This window comes from Polyodon spathula, chromosome 16, assembly GCF_017654505.1.
Source record: "Polyodon spathula isolate WHYD16114869_AA chromosome 16, ASM1765450v1, whole genome shotgun sequence".
Classification (NCBI taxonomy): domain Eukaryota; kingdom Metazoa; phylum Chordata; class Actinopteri; order Acipenseriformes; family Polyodontidae; genus Polyodon; species Polyodon spathula.
Window position 1 is genome coordinate 4,331,877 of NC_054549.1, and position 27,342 is coordinate 4,359,218.

The 27,342-nt window shown below is 40.9% G+C and overlaps 2 protein-coding genes across 7 annotated transcripts in view; one reads left to right on the top strand and one right to left on the bottom strand.

The window, feature by feature from the left end:
- LOC121329233 (vacuolar protein sorting-associated protein 13D-like) overlaps positions 1-12,658 on the top strand; it is a 64,667-nt gene extending 52,009 nt beyond the window's left edge. For 4 of the 5 annotated variants that reach the window (XM_041274715.1, XM_041274720.1, XM_041274718.1 and 1 more), the window contains 5 exons: positions 297-429; positions 1,028-1,223; positions 5,438-5,569; positions 7,325-7,565; positions 7,986-12,657. In XM_041274715.1, coding sequence (XP_041130649.1) covers positions 297-429; positions 1,028-1,223; positions 5,438-5,569; positions 7,325-7,565; positions 7,986-8,117 — 834 coding nt within the window. In that variant the 3' untranslated portion in view covers positions 8,118-12,657. Of the gene's footprint in view, positions 1-296; positions 430-1,027; positions 1,224-5,437; positions 5,570-7,324; positions 7,566-7,985 lie in introns of all 5 variants that reach the window. The other variant, XM_041274716.1, reaches the window with a different exon arrangement.
- Positions 12,659-13,890: 1,232 nt separating this feature from the next.
- On the bottom strand, positions 13,891-27,342 carry LOC121329268 (short-chain dehydrogenase/reductase 3). 2 transcript variants are annotated; one of them, XR_005951753.1, is made up of 7 exons: positions 26,352-27,342; positions 18,005-18,148; positions 17,546-17,665; positions 17,153-17,391; positions 16,753-16,878; positions 15,710-16,272; positions 13,891-14,751 (listed from the first exon to the last, which is right to left on the bottom strand). XR_005951753.1 is itself a non-coding variant. In XM_041274797.1 (6 exons), exons 1-6 carry the CDS (start codon positions 26,544-26,546, stop codon positions 16,188-16,190), a joined length of 909 nt encoding a protein of 302 aa, XP_041130731.1. In that variant the 5' UTR covers positions 26,547-27,342; the 3' UTR covers positions 15,558-16,187. The 2 variants fall into 2 exon arrangements, 1 of the variants encoding a protein (XP_041130731.1); XM_041274797.1 differs by lacking the exon at positions 13,891-14,751 and having other exon boundaries at positions 15,558-16,272.

A 27,342-nucleotide genomic window follows, 5' to 3' on the forward strand; every position in this document is an offset into this window, starting at 1 on the left:
TGTAAATGTCTGTGTATCATAATTCCAGGGTATATGGACTGTCTGCCCTGCAGTCTTTATCTCTTACTCACATTTTAACTGTTCATATACTGTTATATACAGTCTATTTTATATGTGTCAACATTATACTTTTAGGTGTAAACTTTAAAGTCTTTTTCAACCTGATGAAATATGGTAAAATGAGGAATTGTGTTTATTTTCATTTTTTTAACTAGAACCATGTCAGGGAACTACCAATGTAATGTAGCCATTGTCTGTGCTGCTGTCTGAGCCATGCTCCCCTGTTTTCGTACCAGTTTGCAGGGACGCTGTCGGACGGACTGGGGAAGACCATGGATAACCGGCACCAGTCAGAAAGGGAGTACATCCGCTACCACGGGGCTACCAGCGGGGAGCATCTGGTAGCCGGGATCCACGGCCTGGCTCATGGTAGGCTTTTACAGGGGCTGGGCCAAAAAAATAAGAAACACCTGCCATAACACTGTCAATACCGAAGTCTATCGAAGTCTTTCAGACCCACCTTGCTGTACCATTGTGACTGAAACTGACAAGCACAAGGGAGAAGTAGCTTTTGCATAATAGAAGTCGAGCCATTTGCTAAGCAAATGAAACAAACTAAACAGGAATATGAGCCTCTTCACATACACGTGTGTGCTTTTGTATTGCAGGTGTTTCTAATGCGTTGTATTTTTGTGGTCTGTTGTACTTGTAGATTAGAAACTGGCTACAATTACAGTTATGTTGGTATAGAACATTTTGAAAAATATATATTTTTTAAAGACTTCAAATCCAACTGGTGTGGTCACAAGTGAAATAACTTGGATATTATTATTAAACATTAGGATTAAACCACACACTGTTTAGTACAACGTGCAGTCGTTGCTTGAGAGAGGCCCAGGACTGAATACAGAACAGTGAGGAGAAGTTCTCCTGAAGCCTGTCGGCACAGAGCCTGATCTACTGTCCCTTCTTTTATACAAGCACTAAATTCTTCTGGAATAGTAAATGCTTGTTTTGTGGCCTCCAGGAATTATTGGCGGGCTGACCAGTGTCATCACCTCTACTGTGGAGGGGGTGAAGACAGAGGGCGGGATGAGCGGCTTCTTCTCCGGTCTGGGCAAAGGGCTGGTCGGCACGGTAACCAAGCCGGTGGCTGGAGCGCTGGACTTCGCCTCTGAAACTGCCCAGACCGTCCGAGACATGGCCAGCCTGAGCAACCACAGGTGAGGGGAATTCAAAATGAAAAAAACAGGCCTCAGAGAAAATGTCTGTGGTGTGTTTTGAAAGTTCTGGATCTGCAGCCGTGTCAAAGTATGCCAGTAACATACATTCACACCATGGCTTGCATGACGAAAAACTTGATGACCATGACATATGTCAACAGTATGTACAGAATAGAGGAGAATAAGAAAGGGTGATGGATAAATTGTAGGAGTGCTATTTAAGACCTGGATGTCATTAAGTAAGTAAATTAGATGGTCATATATTTTAAAATGACTGATTTATAGTATGTGGAATGACTTCTTACGCAACATACATACGGACGTAGTTTCAGATATCCACACACTCTGGTGCTACCAATGAATTATACTAATTAATGTTAATACCAAATTTCATCACAATTTGATCAGTAATTTTCTAGAGATATGGGAAAATATAATAGACGTACGTCCGCCACCACTGTAACCCTGTCGCCGTGGGTTTAGTCACCTGGGGGGTAATAATAAGGAGTGAGAAAGGCAGGTTTGTACATCGGGGCTTGTAATATTGTAAAATGCAATGTTTGTAAAGCCACTGTAAAGACAATGTCTTTCAGCACTGGAGAGTCAACACAAGGCGTGCAGGCCGCTGCGCCTTTAAACTCTGAAATGCCTCTACTGGCATTTCTTCCATAAATGTGTAACTTTCCACATAAGTCACAGCGGGAGAGAGAGGGTGGGGAGGAGAGATGGGTGTGCTGGGACCAGACCTTACACTGAACTGTGCTGCCTGAAGGCAGGTGATGGGAGAAAGGTTGTCAAGAGTGCGTTTTAAACAGCGTTGCCCGTGAGTTCAGCCAGAGTTCAGACAGGAAAGCGCGGGCCCGAGCGAGCCAAGTAGGCGACAGGACCTGCCACAGCTCACACAGTGTGTTCTGTATCAGTGAAAATCATATTGTGTCATTTATACATGAGATATCTTACTAACCTGGAAAGACTTTGCTTTTGATTCATTTGGCAACAGTAATATAGTGGAGGCTGTCGTACGTACGTACGTGTGTCACACTTTGACATTTTTCCATACATCTTGATAAAAGCTTATCCATTTGTGATGAAAGTTGGTATTAACGTTAGTGTAAGTAATTGAGTGTTAGATTGTGCAAGTGTATGGGAGGTGTCTTGTCTGTCTGACCTACGTTGTTTCGTGTATTTGGGAAACTACTTAATTTCGCTCTAGTGCTCTGGGGTTTGAGATCTGTCCTCTAAATCACTGCAGGAAGAGCGATTTAAAAAAAAAAAAAAAAAAAAAAACATAGCAAGTGCTCTGGCTTTTTTTTTTTTCACATACCTCATCATGGATCGTTGCTGCTGTGTTACCTGCTTGGCAATGTGGGCAATAATCCTGACGCTGTCGGTGCACTAGAGCGGACATTTTGAAAAGAGCTTTGAAACAGACTGTAAAGTTATAAGTGTAAAAAATTTGTCAGGATGTTAACAATGAAAACAAAAAGCACAGGTACGTTATTGAAACAGTTGTAGCAAGATGTTTTCCGGAACCTCGCTGCTTACTCTAAGTACTGCATTACATCCAATTTCCGTATTGTGTTCTGTACTATTCTGTACGTACTGTTGATGTATGCCATGATCATAAACTTTTTCGGCACACTGATGGCTCTAATTTTGGATTGGCAGCCATGGTGGGAGGTGTATGTTACTGACATACTGGTTTAAACGATCAGGACCAACAATTAGACATTTTAAAAAAGTATCCCTCCCTTATAACTGCATGAACCACCTCTATTAGTAAACCTACAGTCTCCAGTGTGAGTTACTCATGCAGTGATGAGAAGTGCTGATTGTTAAAACTCCTGGCACCTGGTCATTTCAATAGTATTCCTAAACTAGGGGAGTTGTGAACCCCAAGACTGGGTGCAGGGCTAGTGTCAGTTCCAAGCCCTGCTGGATTATACTGTACCTGCCTGCAGAAAGACAGACAAGGTTTACAGTCCTGGTAGGGTAACTGCAAACAGGAAGTAAACAAGTAAATGAGAACCAGACTGCAACAGTGAGTTGTGCAGCGAAGCAAGGGGAATTGTTGGATTTTCCGTACACTCACCCTGCCCTCCTGCCCTTCCAATGAACTCTCCCAGAGCGCTCTGCAAACATCCCACCCCCCCACCCCCTGCGCCCAAACTTCGCTGTCTTCCAGGCACAAAACAGGGAGGAGAGTGGGCTATTTTGTTTTGATTACATATTTCCATTTTCTTTTAAACTGTCTTGCCCCTAAGTTTCCTGTTATTATTCAAGCACTGGAAAATAGTACTGTGGTGGTTTTAGTGGCTGTGAAAAATGAGGGGCTGACTGCATTGGAGACTGGAGCGCTCTGTCAAGTCTGCTTGTAGACATTAGTAAAAATTTACATTAAAGCAAATACTTGCTGTGGTAGTTAAAGGTGAAATGACTTCCTTGGTAAATGTTTCATTTTTAGCCATGGCTTTGAGAATTACCCCTGGCTGTGTGGGTGCAGGAGCCCTTTTGTGTGCAGAGCTGTGCTGGCTCACAGAGACTCAATGAAAAAGAAGCTGAGCTAATGCACCACCCCCTACTGCGTGCTCCAGAGATTATTTGGTCCTATTGACTGCTGCCTGGCTCCTAGCCAGCCCTATAGCCTGACCTAGAGTTGAACCCTATTGTCGAGGCACTGGGAGGGAGAGGGGGAGGGAGAGGGGGAGGGATTCCAAACAAAAACTGTATGTGGAAACTAGACTAAATCAAAGGTGTAATGCCATTTAAAACCACATTCTTACAGGTCCCTTTTTTCTATTGCAGACATTATTTTGATTTTATTGTTTCTTCCTGTGTTACTGGTAATTGGACCCCATCTGAACTATGCAGTCCAGTCTTTACTTACAGTAGGAAGCTGTTGCCTGTTACACAGGAAGCAATGGTGGAGGGTACTTCCTTAGCACATGTACTTTGTCTACTTTTCCTGTGGATGTTAAGGTACAGTTTAGGGGTGGCTTCATAAACAGGTACATTGTTTAGCAGAGGAAATAGGTGGGGCTAGTTTGCTCAGGTAAAATAGGTGCCAGAAAATAAGGTATGCAAACAGTTTCTTTAACTTACTATTGCGTCAGAATTGTTTAAAAATAAAAAGATACACAGTATAATATCTTTCTTTCAAAATTACACTTCACAATAGCAGTGTGGCCACTTAGTGGCTCCCTGCTGTTATATTCTGTCGGTGTGGCCCTCGTGACCAGTTAGGAACTCCCGTCTGCTGCACACTGCCTGTGTGGCATCTTGGTGAGTCACCTGATGAGAGAATGGCACTTTCTGACCATGGCTAGATGAACTGTAACAGATGTTGGCATGCTGCCACTTTTTAAAAAGCGAGAGAAAGAAAAAGAAAGAGGGGGAGAAAAAAGAAACCTCAGTACAGTACTGTCTTTGTGAATCAACTGGAAACCATCAGCTAATATATAATGACTGTAGAAAAGATTCAAGCCAGATGTAGAAATTCCACAGCTCAGTACTGCAGCTTACAGTGGCAGCCAGCAAGAAAGGTCATTTACAGGAGAAGTTTGTTCAGAGCTCGGTTTCCAGTTTGTTCTCGGAGAAATCAAATGTAGAATTACCAGAGTACAGAGCAACTTCTGTTCGCTATATATGTATAATGGCCTATTAACCTTTTCAATATTCAAAAGAAATATTCAACATCCACATTCAATCAGTTTGATATAGTAAACCTGGAACCTATCCCATTCGTAATGGCTAATGCTGAAGGCTCATGGTTTGTTGTCAAAGCAATCCTTTTTTCATGCTTATGCCCCTTGTTCTGAAGTCCATGTAAAACCAAGCAAATATCAGGCAACTATTTCTGGTAGGGGGGGTTTTAAAGCAGTTTTTCAAGTTCAAATCAAGATTGTTTAGAATTTGGGTCTTTGAACTGTTCACGCGGTGAACATTGCTTACACATTTCCCTTTTGACATGTTGCCTTTGCCAGGGCTTAAATCATATGTTAAGATACTGGGATTTCATGAGCATTGCCCTGTGGACATTGAGCCTGTTCCAAAAACGCTATGACCGGGATGGAATGAATAAAGTTCTTACAAGTCATTTAAGCAAACCAAAACTATTTAGTGTTCAAATAAATGATTGGGTTTTTTTCTGCTCGTTGAAATGCTGTTGTGGGATTTTGAGTTGTTGAGTGGTTGTTTATCGGTTGTCTCTGCAGGATGAGTGTGCATCGCGTCAGGAAGCCGCGATGCTGCAGGGGCCCACAGGGCCTACTGCCCCGGTACTCCTCCACCCAGGCTGAGGGACAGGAGCAGCTATTCCGCCTCACTGACAACCTCCTGTCAGAGTTGTGAGTATCATTATTATTTTTAATGTATACCACACATCTATTTTCAAAACCCTCAATCAGAAAAGTAAAACTCAACAAGTAGACAAACGTCACTGAAGGCGGCACCGGCCGAAGTGTTTGTCTGGCTGACTTTGTCTACTGACATTTCATCTAAGTGTTGTTATATTTCTACCAAATGTATTGCATTGCATTGTATTGTATAACTTCAGTTAATTATATGAACGGGATAACTCTCACAAGCCCATTCTTGGGATTTTTTGCTTTTCTTTTTATTTTCCGGACTTCTGACTCAAGTGAAGCTAATTGCTTAAGCCGCGTTATATAATATCCAAAAATAATCAAATTAAAGGACTTTCTGTGTTAATCTCACAAAAGAATACTTTTAATATTTGTCTCTGTACTAAAATATACAAATACTGGAACAAACTTTGAATGAAATGCAACCAGGAGCAGCAATGACCATGCTCATATTCATTTATATAACAGTGTGTATAACTGACTGAATCACAAAGATGGAAAGGAAACCAGGGCATACATTACGTCAGATTAAAAGCACTTTCTGTGGTACAGATGAGTGTTTCTGTGCTTTCTCTGATTTGGGTACAGGGTTTATTTTGCTGCTGAGAGATTTTGTTTGAAGTGCGTTGTTATTTTCGAAGATATTAAAAATGTATAGTATAGTCAAATATTAGTTTTAATTTTGAAATAATATTCATGAAAACCATCCACTAATATGCTATTTAAATCTTTGTATTGTGTCTATAAAAATAAACTTGCAAACACAGTGATTGGAGTCATCCATCATTAGCACATTGGTTGGCTGAGGCACACACTCACAGATGCCCTGTGATCTGAGAAAGCTCATTTGTCACCTCCCAGGCTAATTAATCCAGTTCTGCAGCCCCCCTGCTTCTAGACTGACCTCTAACCCCAGAGGTGTTAAACGGGCAATTACTCTCCCAGCTTCTGTGCTGCAGACTGCGGGCGTGAGCGGTTCTGTGTTTGTGCACGCGTGCCGGCTCGCGACTGTGTGTCTGTGCCAGAGTCCATGCTGCACGTGTCTGTGTGTAAACATGTGTCCATGCATCTTTGTTTGGTTGTGAACTCTGCTGTCCTGGTCAAAACTTTGGACGCAGTTCCTGAACTGGCAAATAAATGTGTTTTGTTTCTATATTTCTTTTTTTATGTAATTGTATCTATTTTAGGAAAGAGTCACATTGTTTGAGAGGTGTGTTTTCGACTTTTATTGTGTCATAACTCAAGTATTGTATAGTGTTGTTATTGCAGGGGTATTGTCTGTTGTAAACAGCACTAATAAACCTGGATAGAACTCCGGTAACATGTAACGTTTATAGATATTATAAATCGTACTCTGTGAAGTGGTTCCTTTAATAAAAGTTTGATGTAAGTGAAATTAAATTTAAGTTGAAGCTCTGAGAACCTACCTGTGTTGCGGTAATTCACCTGAGAATCATGTATGAGAAATCAACCAATCACCTATTATCTTGCATATTGATGCAATTTTGTGGAGAACATGCAACACAGATGTTTTATAGTAGTTCCTGTGCACATTCTATGTTGCGTGTAGGGTTGCGTGTCTTTTATAACAGAAATCAGTTTGCATTGCTCAAAGTGCACTTCTATCAAAATGAAGCACCCTAACGAGATTATATCCATTTATGACAACCATGCAGTAACATTACTTTACTGACCAAGTAGCCATGGCTCCTGTGCTAACCTGCTGTCATTTCCCAGCTTCATTGCGGTAGAGCCCATCGACACATACTGTGTCCTCATCTCATCTAAAGCTGTCTACTTCCTGAAGCCAGGGGACTGCGTCGATCGAGACGCCATCTTCCTCGAGGTCAAATACGATGACCTCTACCACTGCCTGGTCTCTAAGGATCATGGGAAAGTATATGTGCAACTCACCAAGAAAGCAGAGAACACAAGCAGTGGTGTGGCCATCCCAGGACCTTCACACCAAAAACCCATGGTGAGTGTTGGAACAGCACAGTTCACTCACTGTGCACTGTGTCTTCATGTAGAATGACAGTGCTGGAGAGCTGAGAATGCATAGTTTAGACTAGTGCTCCTTATTAGGGTGCAGGGTAATGACAGTGCTGGAGAGCTGGGAGTGTTTTAGTGCTGTTAAACAACATTTATTTTCAGTGTTGGCTTAATTACATTTTAGAGATCTAAGTCTTTGCCCACACTGTAAATTGCATGGGGGAAATGAACAACTGATCTGTTCTATATTTAAATTGGTGAGCCAGTACCCATTAGGATATGTACTGCAACAGTAAAAGAATGTTAGTGCTTATTGCAGAATTTTTTGCCTTTATCAGTTTTATTTTTTTAATTTATTTATTTTTATGTTCCTGTGTATTACGTCTCAAATGCTGTCTGCTTGCAGGTTCATGTGAAGACTGAAAACCTAGCTGTCAAAATCTCTCAAGAAATCAACTATGCCAAGAGCCTCTACTACGAGCAGCAACTAATGCTGCCGCCCAATGAGAATGAGAATTACCCGGAGCTGGACTCCTAATGGGCCAATTAGGAAGGCTTCTTTGGTAACAGGTTAGCATCCAATCAGTGGGGAGAACTTCTTGAGATAGCCAATCACTGATTCAACCCAACGGATGCAGCAGAGTGGTAACAAAAAAGTTGTCTGTAGAGAAAACAAAGATGTGACGCCTTTTTCAGTTTGAGTGTCTTGACAGGATCTTTTCTTTTTAATCCAAAGTGTACTGCTTGACCTGTAGAGGCACACAGCTATAGTGGAAAATATGCAATGATAATTATTTTACGGTGTTCTGTATTTGCGATATAAATTTGAGATTAGACAGGGGTGTGAAGAGATCTTTATTTTGCTACACTATGTAAAAAAAAACTAAAAAAAAAAATCTATTGGGCCCTGTAAAAATGGAAGGGGTCAACACAATAGAAGTATACAAAGTATTTATAGAAAGTCTTGTGTGCTGTATAAAACTGCCTTTATAATTAAGAGATGTACACTGTGGGCAATCTGTGAGCACTTGACTGAATCTAGACCCCACCTACAGGCACAGCTATGGTGGATACTGAAGCTGCACAGTCTTACCTAGCCCAGGAGGGGTTGCTAGATGACAGGAATTTGGCAGGTTGAGGATGAATGAAGTATATCATGCAAAAGTGGCAGAGCCTTACGGAATGTGAATGTCACTGACAGTGTATTGTCCACTGCATACATGAAGCACTGAAATTATGAATAGTCTGATCACCATGCTCCTGAACTAGACACCACAGGCTGCTATAACACAGTGCTCTCCAATTTGAGTCTTTCAGATCCCAGCCGTTAAGGAGTACAAGAAAATGAGAAATATTTGCATGCAAGAAGTCTTTTGCAGGATCAATGTTTTTTAGAATCCCATATAAAACAATGATTTGCTTGTGTAATAAAAAAAAAAGTCTTAATTTTAAAGAAAGATGTTCACAGACAATGCTGGTAAACAGTCAAAACGATAAATATGATCAGCTAATTTGCAACTTAGCATAACTATGTAGGTTACACCATGAACACGAACAGGGAGTACTGCAGTTATGTGAGTACAGCTTGTTTCCAGCTATCCATGTGTGTGAAATAACCACAGCACTGCATGCACGCTCATGGGGTATTCTGTTTTACAGAGTGCAATGTATGGAAAAAAGTGTTTAGTCCTAAATTAAACAGCTGCATCCTGAGAATTACGATCCTTAGATCACACTCTGGATCAGCTTAGCACATTGTTAAAGATTAAACTCCCAGTGTTAGAACAAAGTCTTCCCATTTAAATTCTTTTTTTATATATATTTTCCCAACGAAAGTGTATTTTCTGTGCTTGTGCAAACCCTTTGATCTAATTATAGATGGTAAAACGTGCACTGCTCATTTCACAGAATGAGAAACAGCTGCATTGCAGGGTCAGGGGTTTAGAAAGTCAAACAGTATGGTGTTGTTTTACAAGAACCCAATTAAATTAGCTTTGTATTGGGGCGGAGATTTTGCCCTAATGGAACGACGGTCATTTGAATTCCGTAATTTAATTAACAGCTCATTCATGGAGGTGTTAATTGAAACTGAATCAATATTGATTCCCATTTACTCCGTTAATTACAGAAACTTTCAATTTCCCCATAAGTTTCACGCCAGGTAATTGAATTAGGCTGTTGAAATGCATGGATTGTGTACTGATCCTGTGGTCACTTTTATTGTTTGTTTCTTTTTCATACCATAGAAATCTCTGCCAAGTGCAGTTTTAGAACTGACCTACGACATTTCATTTAAAAAGTTCCAACAGTAATCAGGCCCAGTTAATTAAGATATTTAAATCAAAATCCTTTTTTTGTTTTTTTCTTGAAGCACAAACTATTTCAAAACTAGTGCAACATGACTTTTGTGGGTATATTTCTTGGTCATATTTTTCAGAATCTCTTCATTCTTATCTGATCAGTCCCACATGGCTAGTCTTAACCCTAACAGGAGAAAGTCAAGGCAAGTGTGTACATTTTTAAGCCTTGCAAAGAGGACACAAATTTCCTAATGCAGATAAAGCTTATTGCTTGTTTTCCAGTTTGTCTGTGACAGGCTAATAGCTCTTATAAAAGTTTACAATTTTTAATCACGGATTAATTAATAAACCAGAGATTAGCAGCAGCGTCAGGGTGCAGCAGTCTAAAGGGTCCCCCTCCCTGTCCTCATACAAATAAAAGAAAGGACCTTGACATAGTTGGTCTGCTACCGTATATAACGTGAAATCAACTGCATTATAATTGTTTGAAATGAATTTGAAATCCAAACACAGATGTGACCTATATGTGGAAAAGCACTGATTGGATTACCTGTGTGAGATTATAATGCAGTAGAAACAATATCACAATTTGCTTTTTATTTTAAAGTTAAACTTCAGTAAGCTGACCACAGGACGCTGTGCACACTGTGCATTAATTTTGTTTTTTCCCTTTTAGTAGTGCTTGGTGCTCCGAAATGGCTCGTTATCTGGACTGCAAATTGGAGATCTCTGCTCAAAGTAATCGCATATTGCACAATCATTGTGGTGGTGTATATTAGGAAGGTTTATAACCAGAAAGATGGTGAGTTAATGAACAAGCACAATTATTTAGACAGTTATCTATCAATAGCCATACTTCACACTTGTGTTAAAAAAAAAAAAAAACAGTTTCCATTAAAACACATTTGGCTAATATTGTAGACGATACATACATTAGTTTAACTAAAAATAATTTCCACAGTTTGGAGACCTTACCGAAGTCTATTAAACTAATTAGTATATCTTTTTTCTAGTTTCAGGTGTGTACTAGTCATGAGCAAAAAAGTATACTGCAGTCATTTTAAAACAGTTATAACATGCTGTTTGAAGCTATGGATATTAAAACTAAGGGTAACTGTCTGAATATTATTTGTGAGCTACTGTATGTACTATAGTACTATCTAAAACTCTCTGGAAATGTCCTTCTGGCCTGTTTGTATAGCTCAAACCACTGGATACAAATGTTTTCTATTATTTTCATCTGTACAAAGTGTAAAGGTTAATAATTAAAATTGTTTTGTTTCTCTAAAGCTGTGCGTTTCCATATGATTGTGAAGACAGACAGATAGACAGACAGACAGACAGACAGGGGTTGGACATTAAAATGCATGGCAACAAATCAAATCTGTCAAGTGTGTACTACATTTTGCAAAGATTCCATCTCCCTGTTGCAGTTTCAGTCTCAATGAACATTAAAACAGATCTAACACCGTTTGATAGAGATCTGACAGCAGGTGCTATCCTTGACTGACTCGAGTACCCTGAAGGAATTAAAGGTGGTAATCACTGCGGAATGGTCGTGTATCCCTCCAGATTGGTGAAATTTTATTGACAGCGTTATGGTAGGTGTTCTTAATGATTTGGCCTCCGCTATATTAGCTGTAGCTGCCCAGTTGCCTTCAGATGTATCCCAGCTTCACTCCACCTCTGCTCACCCCATTCTTCTTGTTGATTGGCATATTAATGGGGCAGGAGGGTCACCCCCTGGCTGGGGGGCAGTTCAAGGGCCGTTTGTCTTGCAGGCTGTGCGGGGCTCAGCAGCTCAGGCAGACCCTGTGATGGATGAGCCCAGTGTAGAGAGGGAGCGGCACTTTCCTGCCTCCGTCAGGGCTTCCAGACACAATAACAGTACAGACACAGCCGAGAGCCCTGGGGTGTGATAGCCTGAGAATGCAGTGCAGTATGGCACAGTTAACCAGATAACCTGGTACTGGGGATCTGTGAGCCAGCTAATTCCATACAGTATAGTATAGAGAACTCAGTTCTGGGGATCTAAGAGACAGCTTTACGGTCATTACATGCCAAAACCTGCAAATCCAGATGAATTTCTCAGACTGAAATGATCAAGGCTGTATTGTTTCCAGGTATATGGTGTTTTCACTGAATCCATACAGGGTAATATAGCAAAAGCAGGTGGATAATTTAATGATTTAAAATGTGCTTAATAAAAATAAATCATGAATAATGTCATGGCATGAAAGACCTTGAATCCATCTGCTGATTAGACACAGAAGGAGCCTATAGTGTAGAGAACATAAGAACATTTGCAAACAAGAAGAGGCCACCCAGCCCATCAATTCTCATCTCGTTTATAGTAGCTGATTGATCTCAAAATTTTACCAAGTTAAATGATCCCAGTAATTCAGCATTATGAACGTGGCTAGGTAACCCATTCCATGCCCTCCTCACTCTCCAGAGAAGTGTCTTCTACTCCCCCCCCCCCCCCCCCCCCCCTCCCCCTTATTCCGCTTTGCCCTAGGCTAAATATATTCAATCAGCCTATAGATCCTAAACTAGTGCTATTTGCCTACCTCCCTCCTCTCCACCTGCGTGGCCCCACAAAGCAGCACATTTAACCGGGTGAAGAGTTCAGCGCAGGGTGAGCTGTCTGTCTCCTAGCCCTGCCTAATTTATCCACTATTTGGCTAACCTTGCTCTGAACTCGCCCCCTGAGATCTGAGCTCTCCTACACAGCCCCAAACACACACACACACACACACACACACACAGAGGGATCATTAGGCAGAAAAGCAGATTCTCCAGCAATGTCAATTTTAGACATGCTATGTATACCCTAGACAGGAGAATACAAATGGCCCCTTGAAAAAAGTTCCATAATATTCTTCTACTTTCAGTTGTATGCTGCAGTATATATTACAGTGGTTCTCCAATGAATGGCTCTTGAGCCATATTTGCCTCATTGAGTTCCTTAATATGACTCACTTGTTTACACATTATCCTGTTCAAGGCTTTCAATAGGGTTGAAGCAAAATTGATGTTGTGTTTAAGCATGACGCATGTTTAATGAACATGAACATACTTGAGCTGTGTCTTTGTGTAGTCTGCTTAAACGTTATCTGTTTTCTACAGTGAGGTGTGGCAAATATGGGAAATCTGTAGTATATGTATTGGTAATGAATATGGATATTGTTGCTCCTGAAACCACTCTGAATATTACATCCCAGTATTAATCTGTGTAAACCACTACACAATTCAACACAACTGTCAAAGAGAGAGGCCCAGGACTGAATGGCAGGCAGTGTTCAGGTGCTGATTGAGGTGCGCTCTCACTTGCAAAGCTGTGAGAGAAAGAACATGAAAGTAAATTTACGAACGAGAGGTTCCAAGAAGTGGATTGATACCAAAAGTCGGGTCTTAAATGATGCCAGTGAGTCAGAACCTTACAATGTAGCTTGGTAGCCAATTCCATAATCTCTCAAAGTGTCTTATACTCTGTCCTAAATCTGTCTCCACTTAATTTCCAACTGTGGCATCTGGTCCTTGTTTCTGTGCTGAGTTTAAAGTATTGTAAACTTCATAAACTCCTTTTAATCAAGTTTCCCTCACTGAAGCAAGTTATCCATTGCCTTAGATCTCTAAATTCACTAAAAATGTGTAGAGAAAAATACAATTACATTATCTATCTTTTGCTTCAGTAATTCAGCTGCATGTGGCACGGATTTAAGGAGTTAGGAATTTCCTTCCTTAGGCTTTGTGCTATCAAGAGTGATCCCTAACAGTGCTCCCTATATATGTGAACAGAAGCTAATTCAGTCCTTCAGTCCACTTTAGTATTTCATAATTAGATTTTATTTGATCTTTTAGAAAAACCAAGAGTTTACACACAATGTGACATACATTGTAGCCATCTCTGATTTAATTAGAAAAATATATATATATATATATATATATATATATATATATATATATATTTTGTTTATTTTTTTTTTTTGTTTTGTTTTTTCCAAGAGGGGCATAAATGTATCATTTTTAATCTGATAAATTTGGTGCTACTTTGACGATCTGTACAAATACATGTAATAAATATAAACACAAAAATGGAGAGAATGAATTAAACAGAGCAGTCAACAGCACTTCTTAGAACATAATTACTGTGTAAGTCACTGCAGAACTTTCAAACTCAATATAAATATATAATGTATATAATTATGTTTAGGTCTTGAAGTTTTCGGGTCTTATTTTGAGCCTTTTCTTTTTCCTAATTAAACTCAGAAAAAGCTGTTAATTACAAAACAATGTCACTTGTTTTTACTTTCATATCTTGACTGAACCTGATTTCTGTTTTGCTTAATTTTTATTTGAAACAAACGTGACAAATTGCATTCACTGGTCATCACTTCCTAATTGCATTTCATTCTTGCAGTCGCCTTGTTTATCATTGTACTTTTGTTGTTTTGTTTGTTGTTTTCACTCATTTAACAGTTGTCCTGTCAGATATATATATATATGCAGGCCCCAAGTGGCTCACCTGCTGAAACCACAACCAAGTGGTGTGCAGAGAGTCATACAGTCAGGGCAGCTGTGCGAAGTTGCCGGTCTTCACTGGGAATTCCACAGGGAGCATTTTATTGGCTTTGGCGCTCCTGCAGGTTAAGGAGGTCAGGAACTGTTTCTTCTCATTGTGCTGCAGTGGAACATACTGGCCAGGTGCCTCAATCAGACACCTGTAGGGGTGGCTTTTGTCTTCCAGCGGCCAGTAGCTCGCTGCAATCTGCTCTCAAGTTCCTGGGTGTAAAAGAGGAAACTGACTTGGTCGTGGGATCGGAAGGTGCCCCACTGAACCTTTCTGTTCTCCAGAGCTGTAGGTAATTGCTGTGGAGAGGGAACGCAATTGGACATTCGAAATGGAGGAAAACAACAACGGGGGTACAATAATTGGGCACGCTATATATTTAAAAAAAAAAAAGCATAATGCAGAACAAAAGAATGGCAACACTGGACTGTGGAAATGGAGCCAGCCTGCCAGCTCTGACTGCAGCTAGTTCCATTGTCCCTTACCTCTCATGTGCACACAATCCACCACTTTTGTTTTCTTTTTTCTAACCGAAAATATTTTCGCTTGGCCTCTTCATTGCCAAATAATGACTTAGTTATTGGAACGGCAGAGGCACAGCTGTCTATAATCTTTTATCTAAATGAGACTTTATGAGTTTGTGGCGCCTTGTCTTTTCTGTCTGAATTGGCAGAAAAATAAAGCAGACTTCAGCTTTTGTTCTCAATACCTAATTTGATTATTCCCTTTCTGCAGCTGAAGTGGCTAATTAATGGTCTTTACCAAAACCTCAGCACGCTTAGCTATGAGGGAATGGAGTTTTTTGGCAGAGGGAATGTCAGCTGAACTTGTTAATGCTTGTGAGTTTGCCAAACTCAACCATAAACTTCTTATTGTTTGTAACTCAAATGTTTCTGTATTTTCTCAAATGGCTGTTTGAGTATGAGTGGTCTGTGCTTGCTTCATGTTTCATTTAACTTCAACAGGCATGATATTTTTAAACCATTTTTATTATTATTATTATTATTATTATTATTATTATTATTATTATTATTATTATTATTATTATTTAATTTAGATATACATAAAATGATCAAATTCTAGTTAATTACAAACTAAGAAAAACAAATATATATATATACACATATTCATATGATGTATGTAACTGAAAACCATGGCAACACCATGCCTACGGAAACAAATTACAGCAAATGTTAAAGGAATAATAAAAGAAAAACCCTTAAACACAATTGTTCTCAATAAAGTCCAATATTGTACCTATGCAGATGGTTGCTGAGGGAAGCAGTTCAGTCAGATATTGGTTTCCGTGGAGATGACCTGGAAGTGTTTTGTTCTCCCCCCAAAAGTTTACCCATCAGGTCAAATGTCCAGTATGTTACTTTTTTAGCAAAAGAGAAGGACTCGAGGGTACAAATGGAACTTGAGGAAAATCAATCTCAAAACAGAAGTTACGAAGCATGAATAAAACCCAGAGAAGAATAATAAAAAAAAAAAAATGTGATTCTGCTCTGGGGCTGAATGTGTGCAAGCAAGGAACAAACCATGATGGGCCGAACAGCCTCTTCTTGTTCACGACATTTCTTATGTTCTGCTGTTCAGTAACATCCAAGATGTCTGCTGTTTCCAGGGGCATTCAGCTAGCCTGATTTAAGGCAGAGCACACATTGTAATGTCAGATTTTTCAGCGTTTATCTGATTGTCTGCCGGTCTGCCAGTCTGTATTTTGCTTAATCGTCTATGTCCGTCCTTTAAAGGTGTTCATGCACGTGTAGCTTCCTGAGAACTTGTGGATTTCTTCAAGTGCTTGCTGTGGCATGAAGCTACAAAGAGAGAAAAAAAAAAAAAAAAGTTTAGTCTCAACACAACATTCCACTAGACTGATTCCATTATGAGAGATGAACTGTGCACCCAGCACCCAAGCTGTTTATTGGTAGTTTTATCTGACCACAGCATTTCACATGAAACAGTCAAGTTAGAATAAATGTGACAAATATGGCTAAACAAGTCAAAATTTAAATTTACCAAACTACTATATACGGTTGTGCCAAATGGGGCGCTCCTGCAAAATACTGTTATTCACTTTGATACTAACTACCACTTTCATGCATTATTATACATGAAATTTCTGCTCAACGCAAGTTCATAATTTAAAATTCTGATGATTCCACTGTATTTCTTAACTGAGAACTACTAGTGTTGCGCATATTAATGTAAATTAGAGCAAGGAAAAGATAGGAGGGTGTCAACCCTGCTTGGTATTTGGAGAGTAACTGGATTGGAGTTACTCTGGGACAGTTTACCTTTTGAGGATGACGAGTGCATGCATTGTCCAGGGCAGGTAGAGCAAGGCTGTGTTTGTTTGGACAGCTTCCACTGTCCGCCTGGCCACTGTCTCCGGTTTCAGAGGAGGGAACAGGTTAGGGAACCTGGAGACATGAACCAGAGAACAAGAGGTCAGCTAATTACGTTTCTGAAATGATTATTAGTGATTAATTATAGGAGACTTACTGACAGTTTGAAATATACTTGGGCCATGCAAAATGTCTTTATTTAAAAACATTTTTAATCAACTGTGCCTTAGATAGCTGTCCAACAGAGACCTAGCTCCCCTTTATTCAAGCCTTAATTCTCTTGGCAAGAACAAGAGTAGAATGCCAAGACGAAAGAGAGCCCCAGCAATGCTGAAGAGAGTGTGCTTACCTGACTCTCATTCCCTGGAACATCTCTGTGTTGGTGTGGAAGGGTAGCACAGTGGTGGTGCACACGCCAGGGCAATCCAGCAGCCCCAGGGTCAGGCTCTCCATGAAGGCAAAGGAGGAGGCCTTGGAGGTGCAGTAATCGATGGCTCCTGGGATCGAGGACTGAGACAACACCGAGTTGATACACACCACATGGCCGTTCTGCAGCTCCAGCATTCGCGGCAGGAATGCTTTGGTGGTCTGTGGAGAGAGAGAGGTGGTTAAAACCAGGCTTCTTCATGACATTTCAGTTCCAGTATATACAGCCTGGCACTTGATTCACTGTTAAACTAATTAAACTAATGTTGTTGTACTAATAATAATAATAATAATAACATCCCTATGCGATACGTACCCAGAACTGTCCGAGTGTGTTAATATGCTGAGATTTTAAGAGGGCGTCGTCATCGCTGTCCATTAGAGACTTCCCATGAACCACTGCAGCATTGTTCACCAGGATGGTGACATCACCCACCTAACAACAAAAAAACACCCCATTTCACTGGTTGAACACAGACTTACAAAGGTTTTTGATAAACACTCCATTTCAGTCGTGTGGAGGTTTTGTTACGTAGGCAGTAGTTGAGAAAACTTGTTTCACTTAAGGTTTTTAGAGATGAAACTGTTGCAAAAATGTTTTAAGGAAAGGATAGGGTGGAGGTAGGATGAGATCCCCAGATCAGAATCAATCCTGGGTGCAAATGGCTGGTGTAGTCAAGGTAGGATTTACTAAATGCATTTATTAGTCTTTTATGTAACCGTTGCCCCCTTTCTCTGTGTATGGAGCTCTGCTTTCTGGTGTGGCTGTACCTACCCTCTCTCGCACCACCTTGGCCTGCTGGTACACTTCCTCCCGGTTGCCCACATCACATAGGAAGTAGTGGCACTCGGTTCCCATGAGCTTGATCTCCTCGCAGGTCTCCTTCAGACACTTCTCTGTGCGGCCCCACAGGATCAGCTGAAAGCAAGACCCAGGTCAGCATTGTTTTTAAATCGTCACAGTTTTTTTACTATTAAACTGCATGAAACTGCTCCTGGTTTGGATCCTTCACAGCTTCAGTTGCTTGCTTTAACATGCCTTCTAGCTGCGTATTAAAAACTTTATTTTTCCTCAAGTTAAAAGATTACATGTGTTTGAAAAGGGGTTCTTATCTTGTTTTATGGTTTCATAAATGACTGTAAATAAGCAGTAAACAACTTGGCTTTCCAGGTTTAATCACGCAGGATTGGGACCTGACTGTACACCATAACATATAGTGTCTCTTGAAAAATTAACTTGTCGCTTTAAGAAATTGCCTTACATTTCCCCTCCCACCCACACACACAGAATGAAGTGCTGAAGTCAGTCAGAGTTCAGGGAACGGGCGGGCAGGCAGGCTGGCAGGCAGGCTCATACATAACTGAACTGGTAATCCAAACCCTGCGCTGTGCCACGATTACTTGGTTCTCGCTATAGCGTGTACAGGGGGTTAAAACATGCTGTAATTCTAGCTGCAATAGAAAACCACTGCTACACACAGTGTACCTCTCCTTTTAAAGGTTCACAGTGGTTTACTGTGGCCTTGTAAAGCATGATAAGTGTACGCCCTTAAAGAAAACTTTGAGAAATTCAACGAGGAAACTATTATGAAACACTTGTACGGAAGAGCTGCATCAACATTGTAGTGGCACAACACTTCCATTTAAGATCCTTCGGTGAGGGTAGTGTAAGGTAAACTATGGGTAAAATAACTTCAGGTTGCACAGAAGAGAAATGTACTGTATGAGAGAAATCGTTGGCAGCGTCAGGGCAGGGTGACCCAAAACTAATGACTGTTTCTGAGTTATGTGTGCTGTATCTGAGAACACACCCACTGAGCCTGATATCATATCTCCACAAGACAGAACCCTATCCTTTGGGATAAGGCCCCTCAAGTACTATCAAGTGGTGTAGAGCATTGTGTCCTATATTTAATAAGACTAGCCAGCCTACTTTAGAATTTGGTGAAACAAACAGACAAATGTTTCAGCTAGTGCCTTAGTGAGTTTTATATATGCCATAGATTCTTAAGTCTTAATTTTACCCCACAATGAATGCCTGGGGTTGAGGCTATGGTTAAACTACTTTAAAACAAGAACAAAAATAGAGAAAACTTGTTCCATCAGGTTTCCTCCCTGCAACCCAATTTGGTCATGTGTTTAGCTCTGCATCACCGTGTATTAATGTGTATTTGAACTTTTGGAACAGTTTTTCAGTCTTCATAAAAGCCTATAGAAATGTTTATTAACCATTCCCACCACAGCGACCGTTAGGAAGTTCCAGTTGTTCTTGGGAACTGGTCCAAAAGGCTCCTTTCATATTCAGGAAACCATATTAAAAGTGTTTCAGCAATTCATCAGCAACTTTCTAAAACTGTCAAAAAGATGTTAGCAGCTCGTCAGATTTTTAGAGGCTTAAATAAAATAATTCTCCCACTAGTTTAAAAAGAAAATGTGCAAATTGCTGAAGCACACAGAAACTGAGTCTAAGATACAGGCTTCATATAACCTGGGACTGGGGAGCATAATAAAACGAAATAGTCAATCACAGGGGTCACACAGAGGTAACAACAGTGCTGAACCCCCCCACCCTCTCCTCCCCGACTCACACACGCTCTCAAAGAGATTACACGGCTCGCTGGCAAGATGAATCCTGCAATTTTCTGGTCAGGGAGTTTCAAACAGTGCGTGTGGTGAGTGCAGCCGAGGGGCAGCGCAGGGCTTGGCCTGTTTCCAGGGGCTGCGGCTTATCTTTCCACAGGCACTCCACTGGAAAGTGATCCAGTTTAGGGGAGGAGAAGCAGCGTGGAACGCATCCATCAAAACGGGAAGGCTTGCAAACAACAGCTCGCCGCACTTGCTTTCAGTGTATTGAGTGGTAGTCAGTGCACTGCCCCTGGAGCCACCTGTTCTGTTCCCTGAACTGGAGAAAACCCTTTTTAATCAAACCATCCCCTGCCTTTAAAAGAAAGTCAAGATTTAGTGTAGTCTTCAAAGATACAGAAAATTTAACTAGAACACTTTTAACTCACAAAATAGTCAAGTTGGCCAAATGTGGTCTGTTCATTATTATTATTATTTATTATTATTATTATTAATAATAATAATAATAATAATAATAATAATAATAATAATAATAATAATAATAATAAACCTTGCACAGCTTCTAATGAAAAAGTGCCTTCACAATGCAATGTTCTGGTGGTATAATTTTACAGCTGTCATTTACAGTTTACACAGCTTAGAAATTTGTTTTCACCGCATTTAAAAAGATCCAGCTTTTTCGTGTAACACTGTGAGGCTTGGCTGCAACAGTTTTCTTTTGAAGATTGTATCTCACACCTGCAATATTATTTTACAGCTGTTGCATACACTACCTTACGTGCCACAGCCAAGCTGTTTGAACAGACCAAGATTTTAATATAACCTCAGAGTCCTCTGAAGATCCAATTGCTTCTTTGCCCAAACAGAGTGCTGAATTCTGCAAGCAGCTGTGTTCCAGTGTGATACTCGCTGCTAGTGAAACTGTGTTCTGATACTTAGCTGTAACTGGATACAGAGAATTAAGAAACAAAGGCTTCAGTTCAATGAGGCACTTTTTACAAGACAGCCGAGATCATTTTTAACTAGAATGTTATATGCTTAATGTAGTTTGTGTTGTACTGCATACAGTGTTTGGGTCGTTTTATGTTATGGATGCATTTGAGGGTTGTAAAATGCTTTTCTATTCTATTATCTAGTTCTCTTTACCTATACTTGGAATGTTCTACTGGGAGTAACCCCTCACTTGTCCAGCTATCTCAAGTGCATTCTTCAATTAAATGGTTTATTTGCAAGATGCAAAAGTACAACATAGTCAACCCTCTGCCAGTGTATTAACCGCCAACTATACAAAGCTTTTATAAACATTTGGGGTCACTTAAAGGGTCAACTGTAACATACAATACACATACAAGGGGTGACAACAATAGGTAATAGAGGTTCTTTACAGACTGGGACAGTTAAATATTTAAATGTCTCCGCTATTGGTCTCGTTCCTTCTCCCTCTCGCGGTGAGGCGGGCCCCTGTGAGGGCACTAGGAGTTCAGGAAGCAACCGCCTGCCTCTGTCCTATTAGCACTGAGACAACGGGATCATGCAGAGGGCAACACCCAGCTGGGAGCTGCATGGTGCCTCCGCCCCCCTCCCTCACTCAGCAATTTATATAAACTCACTTCCTAATCAAGGCACTGACGACCCAGACCCAGGCACTTGTTACTACTGGGATCAAAGCTGCTGTGTTAGGCATGGCACCAGAGAGTCAGTCCAAGACAGTTAGGCACAGGGGCTGGGCTGCAACACAGACGCTTTATACTGTATTGATATACAAGTCTTTATACATTGACTTCAAAGGCCACTTCATGGAACGGTTACTGAACTAATGCCTTTATCAGAGGGCTATAAATAAAAGACTCATCTGAATTGAACTGTCAGGCTGTAGATAACAGGGTGAATACAATCTATCATAGAACTTGCATCTACTCAAATCGTACTGCAAGAAACTACAGACAATGAGACACTTTGCTGAAACGTTTGTCTACATTGACTATAGGTAATACTGTGAAGACAAGATGTATGCTTTTGACGGGCTAGTTTATTTGTAATGATTGCTAATGATAAACTATATTGTTAAATAAGAGGGGGAATGTGTCATTTCATCCATAAAGTACTGTAAACTGTATGAGCGCGGTACCAAAGTGCAGGAATTCAACACTGCCACCAGACACGTTAGGTCATACTAATAACCATCAAAATGTATTGCGCAGGGCTTTACAATACTGTACACTGTGCTAATATTGTGTGAGTAACGTGTTGGTTAATTAGCCTCCCTGAGAGTTCAGTCTACAGTAAACAGCCCCAGTCTCTTGACCTGCTCTACCCTTCTATATACAAACCCTACTACCTGCAGCCTGTGGTTAGCTGCTGCCTTTGTTGCTGCACTTCCTTTGTGGAAGAAGTAAACAGATGTGATGACATCATTAGGATTAACTGGCTGACCCACGGTTGAACTCAGTTCTGTAAACGAGCTGCAAGGTGCCAGTGCTCCTCCCCCACCGCCCACCCCAGCAGCCACCCATTCACATACACTGCAGGGCATCATGGGAGGAAAGGGAGGGGGGGGCAAACAAGCAAGTCTACCTGGAAGAAGGGGACACATAAGCATCTTAGCTAGTTACAGAGCTATGGCAACCTTGCAAATTAGCTTCTTGGTTAAAAGGTTATTTTAAATCCTCTTCTATTGACATGTGCTTTGGTCTGATATTATAGTGGTAATATTAATACTACTTTTCTCTTTAGTGCTGCTGAACAACTGAATGTTCAAAGTTGGACTACAGTTAATATAATGTGTATATTTGGTCAACCGCAATTCATTTCTGTATTTATCCACTTGTAAATAGAAAACACTTTCAAGTTCAAGTCAATTATTGAAACTTCCATAGCTTTCCAGTGAAATATGCACAGCCTAAGTGCCGTAGCAGCTATTCCAGGAATGTTAAAAACTTCCCAGATACAGAAGCAGAGCAGCTGGGACGCACCGATTCCCTCTTAGCATTAGTCCTCTCAAGTTCAAACCCCTTGAAGTGCTTCCACTGAACAATATGATGGACTTTGACATTCTTCTTAATTAAAGGACAAAACTCTCCAAGAAGGGAATGTTTTTGTAAGTGAGGGCCATTACATTTAGTTTAACGGAACTACCATAGGGGGTATATTTGCAGAAGTGAACTTGTCTATTGCCGCATTCTTATTTCCCCCATGTGTATTGAATCATATTTAGACCCACTTGTGCAATTGTACTTATTTTAAGGTCATTTTATGCATACTTTTTAATGGGAGTGCCATCTTACACATCTTCAGGCATCAGTATGTTGCTTAACATTATGAGATGTGATGCACATTAAAGATAATTGTTTAAAAGAGGACACAGGCATTAAAAAACATGATGCAACATAGGAAAAAGTGCCTTAAAAACAGCAAAACTGCACAAGTGAGCTTACACAGAATTTAATACACACCGGGCAGGGAAAAACAAGAATGTGGCAAAAGTCAATTTATGCAAATATACCCCCTGTGGTAGTTCCATTAAAGATAAAACAACTTGCATAGTGACTATTTCATTTGTGCATGTCAATTGTATGCGCAACCCGTTTTATAGACCCTTGTTCTTTTATTGGTTCTTAGATAACAAGTAATGAATTCTCACACACATTAAAAGTGCTGCCTCTCTGGTCCCCAGCTGCGAATGTTCTACATTTCTAATGGATTCGCCAGCCAGTGAGATCCTGAGTGTTCTTGGCACTGTTCCTTGAGCTATTGTAGGCATTTTTTTTACAAAACACTACAGGAGGAATTTGAAATGCAAACGCAAGCCTTTGCCTTTTTTTTTACCTTTCAATGACATGTCCCAGAGATGTAAGCAGAAACTCCAAAGGTGAAAAAGCCACACTCCATTGTGTGTCCACAAAGGATGGCTCATAGCTTGTCATCGTTTCATTGTTGTGCATTGTCGAGGTGTGAAAGCTTGCCAAGGAAACACCTGTGTTTGATTTTTCACAGATACGGAACACTGTAGGTCAGGCAGGGGGCAGGGCTGGGCGGGTGGGTGCATTATCAATGGGGGAATGAATGAAGTTGTTCTTAAATGGACAAATCCCAAAAAATGGAAAAACAGTTGCTACTCTCCAGAAGTATGTTAGGATTGGCTGCCTTTGTGTAGAAGTCCAGTTAATTTCTCTGAGGGAAATCTTGCTAAGTTCAAAATATTCATAACGGGAACTAAAGCTGACAAGCACTGCCAGCAGTAAATGATATAAGCAAGTAGTGTTGCCAAGCCTGAACACCGCTGGTTAGCCTAGGGACAGGGAGAGAGGTGAGGGAAGTTGTACAAGCCTGTCCTGTTAGCATGCTTTGTGAGGGTGAGGCAGCAGCCAGCAATTCTGACCCAGCACGCAAAGCTACCTTCTGGAACGTGCGCTGTGCAACCCTGCCTAATGATGTTGGAACTAACACTTAGGTGACAGTTCATATCAATTCTGTATGTGCCTATCTCTACACCTAACTTTGGGGGAGGAGGACAAACCTCGAGAAACAGTGTGGGTATGGCAGAGCATATAGACAACATAACATTTATTTTGATTGCGGGTAGCTTGACGTACAGCTATGTTCGACACTTGATTGTTATAAGGAATGTCTCATGCAAGTGAAACTAACTGTTGGCTTCTCACCCCCACACACACCATACTGGGGTGTCAGTAGATAGAGCATGTCCAGGTTATACCGAGGAGACCCAAAACCTCTTACCAAACGGCCTAGATACAAGTGTGAAACAGAAAACAGAATCCCTTGCATCGTTATCGGCTGATAGTCCAGAACAAAAGTGTTTTTTACCCCCCTTTAAAAATTCTCCCCTTGGCTGACCTTCCCATGTTGAGCAACGTGAACATGGTGTGCAGGATCACTGCATTCCCATTGGCACAGTATCCAACTGCCCAAGGTATTGGGATCTTAACATGGACGCTTATGTAAACAACTGTACAACAGCCAAGTGTGCCAAACCAACTGCGTGGCTATGTGGTTATAGCTGAGGAATTGGTGTCACAGTGGCTGAGGAAAGGAGTATGATTTTGGTGTTAGTGGTGTGGCACTGGGAGGCAGTGGGGCCTGGGGATTAGGCCTCAGATAACCAGCGTGATCTAGTAGTCTGAGCGGAGGGACTGAGAGGCAGTGCGGTCTTAAAAGTTAGTTTCCAAACCACTGAATGCCTGTAAAACATTGTCCATGTGATAATACCAAAAGTGGTTACAAATGGATACCAATAGCCTGCAGGCACACAGTAGCCACGAAGGGGTACCCCGTGGAGACATGATAAAATAATTCAAAATACCGCAGAACAGGGGCCTGTCTCATACTCTTCAAGACACAGCACTGACAGATGCAGATAGGAAGTGTACAAAACAGAGCCCTGGAAAGAGAATGAGAGTGTGTGATTTTTCTAGACAAGTTCTCCCCTGCTTTCTTCCATCTGGGGGATCTCTCTTTTCTCTACCTGGCTAGTCTTACTCGCAGCATAACTGCATAACCCCACAAGCGCAGTACTGCTTACAAAATCAGGACCTGTTAGCGTAATAGTGGAAGCCTTCCAGGTTAGATGCCTAAGACCCATAACATGTTACAGATCAGCCCACAAGAACACCTTCTGACACCATGATGACTTTTGGGGTTGGCCAATGTGAAACTAATCCTCATCACAAAACTACCATCCCAGAAATCATAAAGTTGCTGTGCCCCAAAATCATGTTGAATGTTAATAGCTATAGACTTTGTTAGATTGCCGGTAATCTGTGCAGTTCCCACAATCAGACCTTGTTGGCTTATCAGTTTGTTTATATTTTTAAAAAGACAGAGTTAGAACACAAGCCCCGAGCTCCCACACAGGGGTGACATACGATATTAATATACAAGAAAGATGTTTTCTTATGTTGGTAAATACTCCGAAATGTTATGGCACATGTATTTGCTGAATTAAATTTGGACTACATGACAAAACTTAAACGAAACAAGGTCAAGCAGACAAGCGTTTGGAATAAAGCCTTCAACACAAGGCGAAACGTTTTTGTCAACGCGAGTTAGTGTTCCCTTACAATGCATTATCGCGTGCTTTTAAAGTTATGAATCTTAGCCAACAACTACTCGTGCAATACGTGACCTGTCCACAAATAAATAAATTAAAAATCCAGTCCAATGTGTCAGTTTAGCACATTTTGCAAACTGTCTTCAGAAAATGGAACAGTCTGTAACAGAACGTGTTTAACTGGCTTCTAGGTTTTTTTTTTCCGAACTGGTTAACATTGTAATAACTTTACCACTGCCAGTGTAAATACCAGTTTGACAACTCGAATTCACAAAATAAAAGGTAATGTCCCCAAATGAACATGAATCCGTACAAACGTCTCAATGTATGTGGTGCGTTTTGCCCTAGCATTAGCATGCCCAATGCATTAAAATGTAACCATACTAGAAACACCCACTTATGCTGGAAGAAGTTAATTAGAAATGATGAATCGCGTAAGTGAGGCGTGTATGTGGTTGTACAGGGATTTTACCTTCTTCGCTCCTTGCTTCGCGAACTCCCTTGCCAGGTGCCGACCGATGCCTCTTCCGCCGCCGGTGATCAGCACCACGTCCCCGCTCATATCCCTCAGTCTGCTCGGGATGAGCAAGCACACAGCGGCTTTCAGAAGAAAATACACCATCTGAATGGGGAAAAACAATGCGGATCCCAGGGACTTCCAATCCATCTTCCTTTAACCACGGGTGAACAATATCAATACGATCAGGAGGGGGAAAACTTCACAAAAAACAGCCTGCTGAGACCCGAAGCAAAACGTTTAGAAACTCCGTTCGACAAGAAGAGAGGCTGCCACCACGAAGCTTAATTTCGCTTCCTCTGCAAACCGACTTTTAAAACATTTATATGATATTTAATCGTCTCTTCACAGAAACAGATAAAAAACAAAATAAAATCGGAGTTCAAACGTTTAAAAGCGAATGAAAACAAACAGTTGCAAGATGTGGCTTGCTCCGCTGGACAGTCCCACAGACCCTGTGTGTCATAAACTTTGCCCCGTGTCAAATTCAGGGAAGCTCAGTTTTCGTCAGTGCTGTGGTAATGCAGAAATGCAAATTAGCTCAATAATTAGTGCCAGTTCTGCTGACAAAACGTGTTCAAACTTGCAGGCAAACTTACTTAAACTAAATAAAAGTGTCTATACAGGTTTTGAAAGCAAGCTTCCCCTTTTGAATTTTAAATTTCTTGCGCTGTTTCCACAAAGTAGAGGGAGCGAGGTTGGGAAACTGGCTAGTTGGAGTGTGCTTACTAAGAAGAAATTGACCACCACCACCACCGCGTCGCTCCTCGCTACTCTTTTTCTTTTCTGAGAGTGTCTGTGAGGCTCAGATCTGTAGGGAGTTTTTATAAACCATTAATCCTGATTGACAGTTTAAGTGTTTGAGAATATTTCACTACTGTGTGTTTTGTGTGTGAGTGGTTGGGTTTGCCTTAACGTTTCCACACCCCTAAAGAACGGCAACACA